The sequence below is a fragment of the Fusarium musae genome, chromosome 2 (assembly GCF_019915245.1).
Source record: "Fusarium musae strain F31 chromosome 2, whole genome shotgun sequence".
In the NCBI taxonomy this organism is placed as follows: Eukaryota; Fungi; Ascomycota; class Sordariomycetes; order Hypocreales; family Nectriaceae; genus Fusarium; species Fusarium musae.
Genome location: NC_058388.1, coordinates 250,544 through 268,232, shown reverse-complemented (window position 1 = coordinate 268,232; position 17,689 = coordinate 250,544). Strand labels below are relative to the sequence as shown.

General features: G+C 44.4%; 6 protein-coding genes across 6 annotated transcripts; 3 read left to right on the top strand and 3 right to left on the bottom strand.

Moving 5' to 3' along the window:
* On the top strand, positions 1–2,361 carry J7337_002039 (uncharacterized protein; the record flags this gene model as incomplete). Its single annotated transcript, XM_044819772.1, has 3 exons — positions 1–273; positions 318–570; positions 677–2,361. The coding sequence occupies 3 exons, from the start codon at positions 1–3 to the stop codon at positions 2,359–2,361; spliced, it is 2,211 nt and encodes a 736-aa protein (XP_044684072.1).
* Positions 2,362–9,754: 7,393 nt separating this feature from the next.
* On the bottom strand, positions 9,755–11,801 carry J7337_002038 (uncharacterized protein; the record flags this gene model as incomplete). The annotated part of the gene is made up of 3 exons (XM_044819771.1): positions 9,755–11,066; positions 11,115–11,432; positions 11,734–11,801. 3 exons carry the CDS (start codon positions 11,799–11,801, stop codon positions 9,755–9,757), a joined length of 1,698 nt encoding a protein of 565 aa, XP_044684071.1.
* A 66-nt stretch (positions 11,802–11,867) lies between these two features.
* Positions 11,868–13,806, bottom strand: J7337_002037 (uncharacterized protein; the record flags this gene model as incomplete). The annotated part of the gene is made up of 2 exons (XM_044819770.1): positions 11,868–11,975; positions 12,298–13,806. The coding sequence occupies 2 exons, from the start codon at positions 13,804–13,806 to the stop codon at positions 11,868–11,870; spliced, it is 1,617 nt and encodes a 538-aa protein (XP_044684070.1).
* A 1,113-nt stretch (positions 13,807–14,919) lies between these two features.
* On the top strand, positions 14,920–15,785 carry J7337_002036 (uncharacterized protein; the record flags this gene model as incomplete). Its single annotated transcript, XM_044819769.1, is given in 2 exon segments — positions 14,920–15,756; positions 15,768–15,785. The coding sequence occupies 2 exon segments, from the start codon at positions 14,920–14,922 to the stop codon at positions 15,783–15,785; spliced, it is 855 nt and encodes a 284-aa protein (XP_044684069.1).
* A 459-nt stretch (positions 15,786–16,244) lies between these two features.
* On the top strand, positions 16,245–16,684 carry J7337_002035 (uncharacterized protein; the record flags this gene model as incomplete). The annotated part of the gene is made up of 2 exons (XM_044819768.1): positions 16,245–16,263; positions 16,332–16,684. The coding sequence occupies 2 exons, from the start codon at positions 16,245–16,247 to the stop codon at positions 16,682–16,684; spliced, it is 372 nt and encodes a 123-aa protein (XP_044684068.1).
* A 77-nt stretch (positions 16,685–16,761) lies between these two features.
* Positions 16,762–17,217, bottom strand: J7337_002034 (uncharacterized protein; the record flags this gene model as incomplete). The annotated part of the gene is made up of 2 exons (XM_044819767.1): positions 16,762–16,774; positions 16,835–17,217. 2 exons carry the CDS (start codon positions 17,215–17,217, stop codon positions 16,762–16,764), a joined length of 396 nt encoding a protein of 131 aa, XP_044684067.1.
* Positions 17,218–17,689: the final 472 nt, after the last annotated feature.

The window sequence follows — 17,689 nt, the reverse complement described above, 5'->3', positions numbered from 1 at the left end:
ATGTCTGACAGTCTCGCACAGCTTCAACAGGACGCTATCAAGTCCATTGCGAGTGTAAGCTCTCTTCTGCGAAACGCCATTGGTGCATCACTTCCAGTTGCCCCGGAGCAATATTTGACTATCGCAGTGCCAGGCACAGTGATTGACCTCGATGATTATGAAAACGGGGGCTCTTTTGTGTGGGATGCTTCCAAACATGCCACAACGCCTACTACAGTCAGGCAGGCCGAGGCCACTTTGGTGGATGGCATGATGCCTGTTGCTTCAATCATGGTAAGTTTCACTCTTTAGCTTGCTGACACATCTAACATTCAAAGATTGGAAACACAGGCAGGAGTGTTGCACGCAGCTATACACGCTCACTTGACGCTCTGCTTCCCGTCAAGGCTACTATCTCGGGAGCCGACGCCATCAGAAGCCCTGGCAATAAGGAATATGACGACGCTATGAAATTTCTCAAGTTAACTGAGCCAGGTTCTGCAAAGACTATTGTCGAGATATATCGCGACAAGCAGTTAGCGTGGGCAAAGGAACAGTCTTCGTGGGATACCGCCAAGATAAACGCTGAGGGTAAGTTCGCCTGGAATTTTGACTGGGACACCATCTCCAAAGTTTCAAAAAGCTCCCCCGTTTAATAGTGCATTGAGTGACCATAGTGCTAATCAATTGTACACAGAACGAGCCCAAAAGTTGTTCCCGCCTGGGTCTAGCTCTGACTACATCAGCAAGCAGAAAGAGTACATAAACAACTGGAATCAAGAGACTTACTTGATGTTCAAAGCTAGCGTTCAAGCTGCTTGGATGGACTGGGTCGTCAATGGCCAAAAGTATAATGTGGACTACAGCTTTGGCATGGTCGACATCGATTCAATTATGAGCCGCATTGAAGACAGCAAGGAGTCCCTACGCAATTCTACTATTCCCGATGCCACTGGCTCCAGCGAGGTCTATGGAGTTAGTCTCACCCCCAGCAAGTGGGCTACGTACTGCAAGCGAAAAGCGGAAGGCTGGTACACACGTAACGGCACGTATACCCTAGCTCAGTTGGAAAGTGAAATAACCCGACTTGAGAGCCTCTTGAGGTCTTACGAGCTGGCGAAGTCGCTGGTAGAGGCTGGCAAGGATGATAAGACACAGTACCCTGTCGCAGGTGCTGAACCACCGTCGGAGACCGTTAAGGACACTGAAGCTAAGGTCAATGAGGCGATGAAAACCTTGTACGAGAAACAAGCGGCCGTGGCCGGAGTTGTCTATAACCTTCAGCAAGGCAAACCGGGTGACAAGGAAAAGGCCCAGAAAGAAGTCCTTGAGGCTCAACGAGCCCTTCAGGCTGCTCAAGACAAGAATGAAACTAACCAGCAAGCTTGGAACGAATACAACAACATGGTTCTTACCGACAGCACCAAGAAAGACGCCCTCAAGTGGTTCGACACAAAGGAAACTACAATTAATCAGGAGCTGGATAGGCTCAAGTCGCTACGCGAAGCAAAGGCTGGTAACGACACAAACAACGCCACAAGTATACCGGTGATTGTGTCTGCAACAGCTCCAGCTCCAGCTCCAGATGGGAAGGACAGTGGAGAGCCAGCGGGTACAACACTGGCTGCTCGAGGTTCGGAGATGGCCAACCCAGTTTTCAAATCTCCTTCGGACCAGCCTCCGACTGCACAAGATGCAGACCCATGGACAAACATCACGTTTTCCTACTCTGCTTCCGATGTAGCGAAACATTCAAAAGAATCAGAGTGGGGTATGAAGATCGGAGGCTCAGTTGGCTTTGGGCTATGGTCGGTGGGCGGATCATATGCCCATGACGAGTCGCACAAGTCCATGCAGGAGGATATGGCAGCTTGTGATGTAAGCATATCCTTCTCTGCCCTCGTCGTCAACATCAATCGCCCTTGGCTTTTCGGTGAGCTCTTTAGTGATGTCGATATCGAGGTCGCAAAAGGAGTCAAGCTGAGCCCAGGCCCAATTCTACTCCAAAAGATGATCAAGGAGCAGAACGCCCCTGATATTGCCACATGGAGCCAATTTCCGGCCTACCCCACTTCTTTCATTGTAGCCGCCGATACAACTATCGAATTCACTGGCGCCACGAAACACATAGAGGAGCATTTCGATTCTCACAGCAACTCAGGTGGTGCTTCAGTTGGTTATGGGCCCTGGTCGGTTTCGAGTACCTTTCATGAGTCTGCTAGTGAGCAAAGCATGCAGGTTCATTCTACGTCAACTGGCTGCAAGATTAGCTTTGGGGCACCACAGATTATTGGATGGGTGAGTCAGATTGTACCAGCTCTGCCACGTGATGAGCATTATGAGCCTCTTACCCAAGGTAATAGTGTTGTAGTACCTAAATAGTACCTTGCTTTATTAGTCCTGTCATTGTTTTCTTAAATCTAATCACTATTTACTCTATCTTCATCATCGCACTATCTAGCCAAGTTTGAGACTTTAATTTTAAGATAGAATATGCCAAATGGGTGCTACTGAGATGCCCTAAACTCCCAGACTCCTGTGCTTTCCAGCCCTGTGTTCCGCTACGAATTCGATAGAATGAGGTACAAAGTCGGTAACAAATGCGGCAACGGCCATTGTATCGTTATGCGAGCTTTGTGCCCTGGGGGCTGGAGCCTCTTTCAAAACCCTAACCTTATGCCAGTATCGTTATGCGAGATCGGTCGCGTCTTCTGTTGCGGCAACAGGTGATTCGCCACTGTACGAGATGTCCTGCTTTGGAAATTTGAGCGGGCTGGGAGGCCTGGGAAGATAGGACTTAATTAAACAGTTCGGACAGTCTCACTGAAGAAAAAGATAAAAATAGATGTATAATAGCAAATCTATTACATCTATCGCTAAATCTGCTTGGCAGTTTAGATAGTGCCACCTAATACTGTAGTTTATCAGCAAATGCCCAATCGTGATAGCCTTTACTACTCTTCCGTGTAGAAAGGCGAGCGGCTATATTTGACAAGTGAAATGTTTGCCTTTACACGAAAGGGCAGATCGTCGTTACTTTTCCAGTGGCGACAGAAGATAATAGCCAGTTTTTAGTCCTTATCAGTCGCATCGACTGCCTTTTGCGCCCACTCGCCATTGAATCCGCCACTAACCATAACATGGGCTTCCTTTCCCCAGGCATGAACAGCTATAGATACATCATTATCTCCGTCTCAGTCATTGCCGTCATTTACGTGAACACGTGCCTTAATCGGGTCGAGAAACACGATGTCGACGGCGCGAAGCTGCTAGACAATTCTAGGTGAAGGTCGGGATATAGTCGTTCATACCCACGCCTATGGAGTAGCTCCATTGGCTCAAGCGTATGGCGACCTTACTAGATCAGACCTCCTGCACGATTTCATTGACAAGCTCAAGAGGGAGCCTAGAGCGGTTTTCGATACTGTCGCCCCAACGGTCCGTCACCTTGTCGGTAGAACCCTGAAGAAACTGATCAGATAAGTTTCCACTACTGCCTTGAATCTCAATCGAACACCACGTGAATAGCATTTCTCATAGTAGTTATCCTCAATTACTGCTTGAATCTCCCTTTCAGACATTTTCTTGAGAGAGTAGAAGATCCGATGAGCTTGCAATGAGGTTGGGGTCCACAATGTGACACCTGAGGCTGACTCAATCTGACACCCTCGTGTTGATGCGACTGACTCAAATGTGACACCCCACCAATGGCAATGCAAACCGCAAGAAATATGCAGAGAATGTACACCCTATTTATAAAACACACACTTTTTTAATTCAGGAATAAAAAAGGACTTTACACAAATGTGCAATGTTGGAGCATATAATAAACAAGGCGCAGGCCACTGAATGGCGTAACTTGGTTTTTTGTTCTTGATTCTGCAAGACCTAACACTTTTGACACGCGACTCTCAATTCTCGACAAGACAAAGACAAGCTTAACAAGCATTTTATCAAGTGTTTAAAAAATGGAGACAAGCAATGTTAACTTTTCGAAGTCGTTAAAATCAAAAGAAAATGCTGTTTCTTGTCAGTCATTTCATTACTTTTACTGTCTAAGAACACCGGAGATTTCCACTCACTAACACGCATATATTAGTGACTCCAGAAAACCCCATCTTTGAGGCCAGCCAGCACAGATCCACGACCCCTCATCAGCCTCATTCGGACTCGGTCTTTGGTCAATCGCCACTGCAGCTTCTTTTGAATGACCAGTCGACAGTTAATCTCCAGCAATTGATGTTGTCTGGGAAGATTCCGAATGTCGTCATTTCGCATGATGCAAACTTCCCGGTTTCTCACATTTTAGTCACTTCTTTATCAGATTCACATTCGCTCCCCACCGTCCTTGCCCCGAACACAACCGCAGCTCACGCATTCGCGACTCGTCTGGATGTTGGCCAGGGTGGAAATGTTCTGAGTAATTCTGGTTCGAACCCCAATGACCAGTCAGGCGCCCGAGGATCCAACGCAAGGTCATCACCATGGTCGAAATCGTTCTTGGCCTGCCCTTACTACATGCGGGATCCTATCCACCATTTCGGATGTATCAACTTCAAGCTTGATACTTATGGGCGCGTCAAACAACATTTGAAGAGAAATCATTTGAGTTTCGATGCCAACAAGATGGAAGGCTTTGTGTGCGAAAGCTGCGGCATGGTCTCCACAGACGAATCAACCAGGGTTATTCATCGTGTTTCTGTCGAATGTTCGCCAGCAACCTCAGAAAATGAGCGTGGCGTATCACGCCAAGCATGGGAAAGACTTGGGAAACGCCTTAAGAGTGGCTCGACTGATGAGGAGAAATGGCTTAATATGTGGTTTGTTCTATTCCATGAACCTCTCGGCCCGTCAATACCTATCAAGGACACTGTCATGAACAGGTTCTTCCAAATCATTCGCAACTTCTGCCAGGTCAATGGGTTTAGGGAGATTCTTTCGCTACTAATTCAGGAAATGCATGGGGTTGAACTTGGAAGCGAGATGCAGATGTATGAATTGCTAATGAAGCTTCTTGACTTTATTCGAGATTCCATCCAGCAGCTTTTTGATACCGAGGATACAGCCGCACTTGGCTAAGCTTTGTATGTATACCTGTAGGATGAATGTGTTGTGTTTCATCTCTAATTAGTGGCTAGTACTTTGAGAGACAGTTGGAACAACCGAGGGCGTATAACTTTAATCATTTCCATAGGAACATAGTCGTTGTTGGCACGGAAACTGGTTAGAGGCGCCATAATCATGCGGTGCTTCAGGTGGCAGCCAGCCAATTCGAGAGGCTGGAGGAGCTTCGGCATGCCTCGACAAGAGATCTTTACATACCTCGGCCAAAGGGTGAATAGAATATATACTTAAATAGGAAGTTTATTAGTAAATACCGTAGGTGTATAGTACGGTTGGCTTATCGACTCTATTACTTACGGCCATTAGGTTGGGTGAACGTCATTTCATAGCTTATTAATAGGCTGGCGTAACTTATGGGGCAGCCTGTATCCGTATTAACGCCGGATATATCCCTTAAAATCCGGCAAGGTAACTATGACAGCTCCAGCTTCTTCCAGCGAACAACAGCACCGCTCCTCTGGCCCTATGGCCCGCAGGGTTGGTTAGGGAACATCCCCATCGGCACCGAATCGGCAAACCATTAACCTGGCAGTTAACACGTCCTCTGTAAACTTTTACAAAGTCAACGTCAGTATATAAATATCTGCAACCTGCCCGGTTATTTTATCCTCTTTTCTAAATCACTTCAAAACAACCTAGTCAATAAGTTACAAAGATGGCGAGCCAAGAAATCCCCAAGCCAACAAGGCCTGATGCATCAACGTTGAGTAGACCGGTAAAGTCAGACAGTTCGCAACATGTCCCCGAGCCCAGCTCAGGAGATACAGACTTCTCACAGCCAAACCATCTCTTACAAATTGGGCTTTCGATCAACAATCCGGAGCCTCCATATACAGTTTTCTCTTACTGGGAAAAGGTCGGGATTATTATCTTGGTATCCTTCTTAGCGATGATATCTCCCTTGTCCAGTACAGTTTTTCTCCCAGCGATTCCTTCCATCGCCAAGGATATGGATGTATCTATCTCTCTTGTAAACCTAACAGTTACAACATACCTGGTAAGAAATCTTTTACCAAATCCTCCGATCTTTCCATCTTATAACAGATCTTTCAAGGAATCACACCCTCGTTTATCGGAAATTTCTCAGATACTTATGGTCGTAGACCAGCATACATGATTTGCTGTGCTATATATCTCGCGGCCAACGTCGGACTCGCCTTGCAGAATAGTTACGTCGCCCTAATTATTCTGCGGTGCCTCCAGAGTGCTGGAAGCAGTGCAACTATAGCACTCGGTAGTGCGACATCCGCCGATATGGTGACCCGAGCAGAGCGCGGGAAATATCTTGGCTACGCCTCTATGGGAGTCACCCTCGGCCCTGCCCTTGGACCTGTGATAGGTGGACTTCTTGATCACTATCTTGGCTGGAGGTCTATCTTTTGGTTCCTCACCATCTTTTCAGCTGCACTCTTTCTCATCATATTTATTTTTCTCCCAGAGACTTGCCGAAACGTTGTTGGCAATGGAGGTATTACTCCACCATGGTGGAACATGTCGCTTATGGGATATCTCAAGCAACGAAAGCAGGAACATGTCGAACCCTTAGTCCAACAACCCAGTCGCAAACGACCGAACCCGTTCGCTTCACTAAAGATCCTGTTCGAAAAAGAAACCGGCCTTATCCTAGGCTTCAGTGCTCTAATGTATGGTGGCTACTACATGGTGCTGTCGACGCTCTCAGCTCAGTTGACTTCGCGTTTCAATTACTCGTCTGTCGTGGTCGGACTATGCTATCTACCCATGGGGATCGGAAGCATATGCTATCGATACACAGCTGGCCTCGTCATGGACTGGAACTTCCGACGACATGCCCAGAGGCACGGTATAGAAATTGTCAATAACCAACAGCAAGACCTCAAACTGCTTCCTATTGAGAGAATGAGAATTGAGATATCCCTGCCATTTGTATACACGGCCTGCGCCATGATCATCATTTATGGTTGGGTCATGAATCAGAAACTGGCGCTTGCAGGAATCGAGGTTCCCTTATTCTTCCTCGCTTTGACTATTTCTGGTGCGATGAACAACTTGAACACCCTCATTGTTGATCTCAACACTCGTTCTGCAGCGACGGCCGTGGCAGCGAATAATCTCGCCAGATGCTTGGTCGGAGCAGGGGCTGTGGCAGTTGCTGATCCCATGATCAACGAATGGAGCTTGGGGTGGACTTCGGTCTTTGTCTCGGGGGTGTGGGTAATCTTCAGCATTCTTCTCTGGATAGTTATGTGGAAAGGACATAATTGGAGGATGGAAAAGCAGGAGGAACGGGATAAGGATAGCTGCTAACATTGTGTTAAAACCGAAGTGTATTTTCTAACCTTATAACTGACTCATAAACTGAATACTGCTACTACCTTCTAATTACCCTAAACCTTCTCTTAGCCCTAGTAGTACTAATATATATATTATTATAAAACTTTCTATTAAGCTTTTCTTATATATTAGTATTTCTTAATAATTCTAATAGCTATATATTATATTTATAAAAAGATCTTATAAATAAACTGCTATTTATATATTAAATATAAATATAATCTAAACTTAATTTTATTAAATTAATTATATAGCTATTTCTTAAGTTATTTTATCTTTTAATTTTAATAGCTTAAATATTACTTTTTTTTTATTAAGTAACTTAAATAACCCTAATAAGAAATCTATTATAGGCTACTATATAAGTAATAGTCTTATAGTTTAGTAAGGAAATAAAAGTTCTAATATATTTTAGGTCTAACTTTACTTTTAATAAAATAATAATATTAATACTATAACTTTATTACGTTATTTAAATAGTTAAATATGCCTTAATATAGATAAAAAATATATTATTCTTCTTATAAAAGAATAAGGTTTATAATAATATATAAATTAAGTATTTATATATAAAATATTATAAATATTATAGGGTTAAGTTAGTATATAATTTATAGAGTTATTTAATAGTACTAATATTAATAGTTTATAAAAAATCTTCTTTATTATAAGAGGCTACTAGTATTATTAAATATAAATAAAATATATATTAAAATACTTATTAAAAATAATACTTTTATTTTATATAAAGATATTATAGATTAGGTATAATTAAGATACTTAAAATTAATAATTTATTACTAGCTTTTTAATTAAAGTATATAGTATAGACTTACTTTTTAATACCTATTTCTTAATAAAGAAAGTGCTTAATTAAGGAAGGCTTTTTATAATAAATACTATTATAAAAATAAGTCTTTTTAATATAATTAGTAGTTTTTTAATAAAGTTATAATTAACTATATAAATAGTAATTATATTAAGTAATTATTTTACTTAGTTATAAGTCTAAAGACTTTTATTTTTAATATTTATTTTAATAATACTATAAGGTAAAAGGCTTTATTAAAATAAAATCTAAGCCTATAAATAGCCTATAAGATATTTTTAGATATTTTTTAATATAATTAATTATAATAAACTATTTAGAATTATCTTTTTATTTAGTAATTTATAGTCTAAAAAGGGAAGTATAATAGGCTAGTATATTTTAGCCTACTTATAAGATTACCTTCCTAGACTAATTAAAAAAAGAGAGACTTTTTAATATAATAATACTTATACCTTTAAGTCTAGAAAAGTTTAAAATTAGCTATAACTTTAAGTAAGAAGATAAAAGCTATCTTTTATAGACTAGCCTTTATATAGTCTTAATCTTAATCCTATTAAAAATATCTAAAAAGTATTAAAAAAACAGATCTATAATATATATCTTAAAGTTACTACTTATCTAAAGTTAGTTATAGTAATTAACTAGCTAATTAAAGTAGCTTAAGAGCTATAGTTTAAGATTAAAAATAAAATAATTAAAAATATAATAAAATTAATACCTAAATACTTAAATAACTATTATAATATAAATAAATACTATATTAAGTATTAAATAATATTTCTAGATTCTCCTTTTAATTTACTATAAATTAATATATATATTATTATAATTAAATAAATATTACCTAGTTAATTATAAAGTAAAATAGCAGTCTTTAATTAAGGCAGTTAACTTAATCTAGGATATATTAGAACTTTTATTCCTTTACTGTAAATAAAAAAGTTACTACTTAGCTAATAAAAGTCTTATATAAAGATATACTTTATAGTAGCTTTATAGTAGTTTTTAAAGTCTATAAAGCTATTATTACTTTATAAGATCTTTTTATATATAAATATAATATAAAATATAATTATAGCTTTATTAATATAGTTATTAATATTTAATATTTAATAAAGTTAATATTAATAAAAGATTAGTCTTATTAAAGCTACTATTTTAAAAATTTAAAGTATTTATAATATTAAGTTAACTTTTTTTAATTAAAGGATTAAAGCTTTATATACTTTTAAAGCTAGTTAAAAAGTTATTATTTAAGTTTATATTATATTAGCTTTATATTATAACTATTAATTAATTATTATAATATTAATATTTAAGTTATAGGCTAGAAGTATTATTTATAGTTAAGGCTTGTGGCTAAGAGCTTATTTTAGCAGAGAGAACCTAGATAGCTGCTGATAATTGCAAGCTTTTTGCCACTACCTAAGCAGCAATATTGGCTAGGAACAGTTCAATGCTGTGCATAATAATTTAGAGCGCTATATTATAATAATCATAGTATCTTTATCTGAACCGTATATGCTCCTTCATAACTCGATAGTCCCCGCCGCCCGTCAGAGGCTCCCTCACATACTCCAGCCATAGATCATCGGCAGTATGTCTCTTCACAACAATACTCAACACTCTCCGCTCTCTCGTAATTCCGTATGGCCAGACGAGTCGCTCTCTAGGCCAACCTTTAGCTAGTCCCTCCGCAAGTTCCTTCTGCTCCGTCGCAGCAGCAATCCTGGTCAGCTTCGTTGGAATGTTTGAGCAGTGGCTCCCGAGATCCCACAACACCGGCCACTGTTCTTTTTGATCTGTTAGAAAGCCCTCAGCCCATTCGCTAGACTCTTTTCTCGACACAACTTCATACTTGTTTGGGTAGTCTTGCATGGGTCTTGTGTCATGTGGTATGTCAAGTCCCTCCTCCTCAATCTCGATGATTCTTTTGGCCATGGCGATGGTATGCTTTATCATCGTGAGACTCTCTACACGGTTCGTCTTTTCTCGCTCGTAAAGAATTTCCAGGGCTCTCCTCCGAATAGCCGGTTGTCGACACTTGGCAGCTATCCAGTAAACCGGAACAACAACCTCGCTTTCAAAGGTGAATGATGGGCCTTGCATGATCTCATTGTCATACTCGATCGTGAACGTTGCACAGTCAGCGGCAATGGAAAACTCGCATAAGCTGTTCCTATCGCAGACATAGTCTGACCCCAAGACCATTGAGTCGAGGAACACTATCATGAGACAGTGTCTCTGTGTCAGAAGCTTGGCGGTTCTTGTATCTGGCGCGTCGAGATCACTGAATGCAAGGTACGCTTCAAATGCATGACGCCAGTTGGCCAGCTCATGGGCAATGTGTTTGTATCTTGACTGCAGTGCATCTCCCTGGGTATCTGGAGTTTCGCTGATACCGTTTGAGCGATACGACTTGACATTATAGATAAGAGTGAATCCAATATCGACGAGGTAGTACAAGACACACCGTGCGTCAGCCAGAGAAGCGAACTTGAGCGGCGTCGTCGTCATTTGTAGAAGATGCGTCGGGAAGTCAACTCTATCATTGCCGACATATGCGAGCCGTAAGTATATAGGGGCCAGGTATTGTCGAATGATGTCGATTTCTGGTGTTTTCCGGTCCTTGATGTTTGCAAGAAGCCTTCGTCCCTGCAGAATGTGCATTTTGGCCGCGTTTTGATGCTCATCGCCTAGCATGAACTCAATGCAGACAAACAATAAGCATACGAGTAGAGGCTTCACCCTTGACACTGTGGCTAACGGCCATGACCGGACGGCGAGGATGGCTTTGTTGTACTCCAGGATGGCGGGTCTGTAATTTGGACAGTGGTTCTTGTTATCTTTTGTCTTTTCGGCATACATCAGGCTGATTGCTGAAATGGCATGCCGTATTGCGGGATCTGTAGGTGCAAGTCGCAACACTAGATCACCCCAGAAGTCGCTATCCACCGTGTCGCCAACTTGGTGAGAGACATGGTCTCGATAGTAGTCAAAAGCAGGACAACTCAGCTCTGTCCCAAGATCATTGCTGAGTGCACGCGTGATAGGTGGACGCTCTCGAATGATTAGTGTCTGCTGCGTCACACTGTCTGTATCTCCATAGCCATCACATTTGCGACCAGTGCCAATGCATCGCTGACAGTCTGGCCTCGCCTCATCACATTTGATCTTGCGGATTCTGCCCGGAAAGATCCAGATCAGCTCACGATGTGATGGTGGTGGATCTCCTTAATCTCACCTGCATGTCATGCAACCAGTGCGAGCCTTGGGAAGTCCCTTGCGATGTCGTGGCTGAGAAGCCCGAAGTAAAAGTCGTGGTCGCTCTCTCGACATCAAATCAGCGGTTGAAGGATTTTCTTAACCCCCTGTCCGTCAGTCAACCAGTGCCAACGAGGCAATCTGCCCCCGGAAATCATTTTTCCGATAATTGCAGCGAGAAAATCACAAATAATTGATGTACAGGAGGGCGCAACACTTACACTACTAGAAGATAATAGCACTTTGTTGGGCTTCGGAAAACGTTAGGCAATGCTGACTCTGGGAACATGCAGTCAGACGTCAATTAGTACCCTCGGCTGAAACGACCCCTGCGGAGTAATTTCGACTGTGTTCATTAGGTCTTACGCAAAGGATGTGGGTTGACGGTTAAGAACAGGTTAAGGATCGGGTAAGCACTTGGCTCTCTGGCTTCTCCCGTTGCTGATGTTGTATCAATGCGACGCTAGGGAAATTGATATTGGCATGGTGCGAGTGTGCGAGTCATGAGGTCAGCTATGAAACTATCGAGTCGAGTCAGAAACGAGGTAAAAATAGATTAAACGAACTACTAGTCTTAATGCAGCTAGAGGGAAATGCGAGGTACCGGGTAGTTCAGGAATTTTGAGTAACAAAATTCAGCCATAATATTGCAATTAACAGCTTACTTATAGTTTAATAACTATATGGTATAATATCAGGGAAACATCTACTCCTCAGTATGTTGATTAATCAATTGGCTCCAAAGCCCCCTTCCCACTTATTTTCACATCCCCAATCTGTCTCACAATTGGCTCAGCAGATTTCCGACTCTTTGCGTCCACCCAATTCCCATGAATCTGAGCCTTGACATGCATGGGAAGCTGGATGATAGCGACCGGCTTCTCAAACTCCTTAGTATCAAGAACCACGAGCTCACTGCGATTAGCTACACGCCTCTCGACCATGGCAATAATCCAGCCATCGCCCTCAGGTGCATCGGCAGTGCGGGGAATGAAGATGGGCTCCTGGACCAAAGAGTCCTTGCCTGCGAAAAACCACTTCGTCTCGCCTGTGTAGTGGCTGTGCATAGCTAGACCGTTGAGCCCATGGAAGATGTTGGTTCCGCCTTGAGAGGTCTCGGGGATGAACACGTTGAGGAAAATGAATTCATGCTTGTGGGTCATGAAGCGTTCGTCCATCCTGGGGAACTCAGATGGGACATCGACGATGATCTGGGGATCTACCATTTGAGTTCCCGAGGGTGCATTCAGGTCGATCTCCCAGCGGACATAATCTGCTTTTGCGTCTGGAGATGGCTGTCTTCCATCCTCTGGTGGGAAGAACGGAAAGGCGTTGTCGTGAACACGTGATGACTCGAGATACAGCTTTCCATTGTCCTCCTCCCAGGCACCGCCTGTATGGATAGGCATGCAGTTCTTCCAATGATAGACTCGGTGTTCTCCCTGCTTCCACGAGGACGGGACCTTGGACGTCTTTCGACGGGGCACAACGATGAAAGTGGCGGGGAGGTCATAGCTCCATGCCCAATGCTGCTTGCCAGCCTTCATCCGCTCGACCTTGGCTTCGAAGGGCCAGAGCAGGAGGACGATCCAGTTTGGGGTGATGACGCAATCGTGGATGAAGGCGCACCAGGGGGACTCAATCCATTGCTCATCGTGCTTGATGCCTTGTTCATCGAGGGCATAGATGACTATATCCTTGGTCCCTAACCCCTTGGCTTCATAACCGAAGACCACAAGTTCTTTAGAGTAGGGATCAACTTTGGGGTGAGCAGTGAAGGCCTTCGCTTTGATCTGGTCCCCAAAGGGGTCGTAGCAGATAGTCTCAAGAGTATCAGGGTCCATCTCATAAGGGCAGGCAACCTCCTTAAGAGCCAACAGGCGGTTTGCCCAAAACACCATGTTAGTGTTGGCCGTTGAGTCGACGGCCGCCCGCACACATGGATGGTGGGTATATGGATTGCGATAGAGGCCAAAGAGAGCCTTGCCAGCTTTTCTTTCAAGCTTGTAGCGCTCTGTTTCCACGTATTTGATCCTCATGTCTACTCGACCGTTGTGGATCCTGAAAGCAGAGACGTGGCCGTCGCCGTCAATAGGGACATTTTTAGGATCAGGAGGGACAAAAGGGTCGCACATGACTCTGTAGAAGGTGCCGTCGATAGCGGATGGGATCTCCCCGAGGACTACGAGATCACCGATCTCTCCCTCGAGACGGCAGGGAGAGTTGGAACCGGCGAGATCAAGAGCTTCGGGCCATTTGGACTTGAGGCCATGGTGTTCTTCAGGTGGTGACATGTTGTAGCAATAGTTGTGTTGTTATGATCGAGAGTTGGGCACAGAGTGTAATTGATGATGAGACAAGCAACGATTTCGTCTCTCTTCTCCAACCCTTTTTATAACCATGCGTACATTTTCACTTGATTCTTCCCATACCTTGAAACCGCGAATGGCCCTGCATATCGGAACTCTACCGCCCCGAACAAATTCGTCCTGGCGTCGCGATAAATTCCACCTCCGCACACTAACTCGGCTAGGGCGAGTGGAGAGCGGAATAAGTCCACCGCCACATGCTCACGAAGCGCCAATAGAAACGATCCCATTGTCAATTTCCCCGCGTTTTCGACCCCACGATTCGTTCAGACAAAGGCCAAATCGGGTTACGATCTGTGGCTGGCATTGTCTTCTCGGTAGTTGAACCATGTCTCCTGCGGGGGGGACAACCGAGCTGAGGTGTTTCTCGCCAAGGTCTAAAGACAAATCGTGCGTCAGCGTAGACCTGTCGCTGACAGCAAGTTTACTGTTGGTTCTGTTATTGATCGTATGTCAGACAAGTCGGCTCTTGCGTATTCGTCTATCTATCTCTACCTATGCATGCAAATGGATGATGCTGCGTCACCGCCACTGGCCTCGGTATCTCCAGCCGAACCCCGCCGCTCAAGTACGTCCCTTGTTTTGCTCCCCTTCGTGCATGTTTCTCGTGTGACAAAGATTTGCCAACCTGTTTTAGAAACTCCGGGACCTCCCTCTGTCTGCTCCTTCTGTCAACGGACCTTTACTCGCAGGTATATCCATCTCTTTTACTTCACATATCATCACCCCCGAAGGTTAACTGGGTGATTTGCTGACGCCGCCAGTGATGCCCTCAAACGGCACTGGGGCACGTGTAGGACACGTCTTGAGTCTGGGGCTGAGGTTCCCTCTTGTTCTGGTCGCCGGCCCCGAGGCAAGAAACGCAAAGCGTGCGATCGCTGCATCCGGATGAAACGAGCCTGTGATGGAAAACAGCCCTGCAGTACATGCTGTGTAAAAAGCTATGAATGCTCGTATAAACTGGCAAACAACCCCAAGGCGTCACTGATCTCAGGAGACCAGTCAGAACAAGAGTTTCACCGACTTTATGAAACGGACATGTCTGTGTACCTCGGGCCTGGAAATGATATGATCTCTGGCACCGTGGTGGATCTCACCGACCCATCTCTTCAGTGGCTACGCTATCAAACAACACCTTCCATGCCCAGCTTCCAATTTGATATGTTCAATGATATTCAAGGTAATATGATAAGCCTTGGGTTATTTCCCAGTCAGGCCGCTGTGCCTCAAAGAACGACGCTGCCATTTCTGAAACGGTTTACAGAGTCATCTGGCATCGCTGATGGCTTCGACTGCGGAACGCTGGCTCAGAGACGGCAGCTCTATGATGCCATCGACGATTCCCATTGCCAATTCTTGAAGGGCAAGACACGCGAGATTGTGACAATGATGAAGAGAACAATGACCCGGACACAGCCATGCTCTAATATCGGCCTGGAATGGTCTCCAGTGATGGAGAAGGGATGTTTCGAATTCTTCTCCCCGGTCAATCTGCAGAGGTTCCTCCTCCTTTTTTGGTCAGGCTGGTATCCCAATACTCCCATCATCCACCGACCAACATTCAATCCCGAGTCAGAACCGCCGGGGCTGGTTGCATCCCTGGCTGTTCTGGGGGCGTGCATGTCACCAGAGCCGGGCGACTGTGTACGAGGGATGGCGTGGCTTGCCGCTGTGGAAGAAGCAGTCTTTAGCGATGGCATCTTATTCGATGATTCGATCGTTGCTTCTTCGGATCTCATGGGTGATGAGCAGGTGGTATGGGATAGGATGAAGGCGCTGCAGGCTGCGTACTTTGTCTGCATTGCTCAAAACTGGGAGGGATCCAAGGATGGTAAACAGCGCATTCGAAAAGAACGATATAGCCACATCGTCTCGGTATGCCACAGCCATTGTTAGAGTACTGAGTCTCCTTTCTGACATCCCCGACAGATAGCGAGATCCTTCGGCCTCTATAATTTGAGCCATGGGTCGCTAGATGCCACATCACCTACCAACCAGAAATGGACAAAGTTTATTTTAATAGAAAGCATGATCCGGTACGTTTGTTGACGAGAAACAATCTTCTTGTTCCCTACTCTGATTCGATAAATAGGACCGCAACTTACATCTATCTTCTCGACTCGGCTTTTGTTCTCTTCTGGAGACTTCCTCCAAGAGTAATGTCTCTGGAGCTCAACACAGGGCTCGTGTGCCCTGAAGCCTGCTTCCAGGCAGCATCAGCAGCGGAATGCTTTCTGCATCTGTACACTGCGACGAAAGCAAGGCAAAACCAGTTCAGGTTAAGAGTCTCATCTTGTGTTAGGCTGTTGTGTTCTTCTCAACATGTTGACTTGGACCTATTCCGCAACCTCAGTTCCTTCAACATGTTTACTATTGTATCAGGTACCGGCAGATCTCAATCAGTCACTCACAATCTGTAACTAACATCACCATAGCTCTATGTTGTTTAGTATTCCAGTACCAGACTACCCTGGTGGATGTGTCACAGATGTCTCCTGCAGCTACAGGGCTTAGTCGGTGGTTGTGGTTATGGCGGCATGGCGATAACATCAAGTCCAGCTCTGCAGACCTTCCCAGTCATAACGTTTGGGAACGCGTGGGTTTCATGCAACATGCGGATGAGTATTATCATCTTGCCTGTGCCATGCTTGAGAGATGGAAACATGATGAGAGCCAGATCAGAGCGAACTTGGCCGCTTGGGCAACTCCTTTTGAACAAGTACAGGGCTCCCAAAAGTATGACGATGGGGAAATGGTTCAGGTCAAGGCACTCATTCACGAGATGGAGAACATGTCGTACTAGCTGGACTCAACATCGCAGTCAGGGGTATCATGGTGCATAAATATGTCTCTTTGTAACGACTGTTCCTTATAGTAGGTTTAATAAACAAGACTGTAAATGAGAGAGGAAGCTATAGCTTGATGATGCGTCCTCAATACCGGTGGAATGCACTCCTGTTCGACCCCGTTGAAACCAGCAGACTGTTTAGGTCCAGCACTGTCCGGATCCAGGACCAGGCTGGCACTGCATGCGACCGCCGCCGCAAGACCAGCAGCCATAGTTACCAGCACACTGGCACTTTCCGGGCTGGCAGTCGGCGTGGGGAGAGTAGCAGGGGAAACAGTCGCAACGAGCCTCAAGACCACGGAGGGCGAGGAGGGGCTGTGAGATGAAGTGTCAGGACAGCTTTGAGATGGCTCTGGAGAGGGGAGTTTGCTTGCCTTGTCGATACCAGTGTAGGTGTGACCGCCGTCCTCAATGGTGACGGTGTCAATGGCAGGAGTGGCTGTGACGCCGAGGGAGAGGAGGAGAGAGACGAAGAGAGTGGCCTTCATGATTGCTGCAGAATCTGTTGAGGTTGAATAGTTGAGTGGATGAGTGAGGATGATGAGGTTCAAAGATTGCGAAAGCCCTCGAGTTCTTATAGTCTTCAGAAGCTATGAAGAGGCAAACCACTGACGCTCACTCACTCATGAGTCCCAAGATAGTGCTCATCTCACGATGCCTGAGACAGTCTGTGCTGCACTCCGCATCATGCAACTGAATCCTCTCAAAAGTCCTCAGCCATAAGAAATTAGTACATCATCATCATCATCATCTCGGGTTGACGCTCTACTCATTGGCTATCGCCTCACCCTGAGGTATTTCTCATCTAGGAAATGAGCGACGACCCATATCACAGTACAAGCTTCGGTAACGAACTAAAATATTACTAGGTCCATTTTTACTTATCTTTCTGTGTAATAATAGTTAGTGTAGATGTCACAGAGGCGAATAAGTCGTTTTTGCGAGACTTGCATAAGGGAG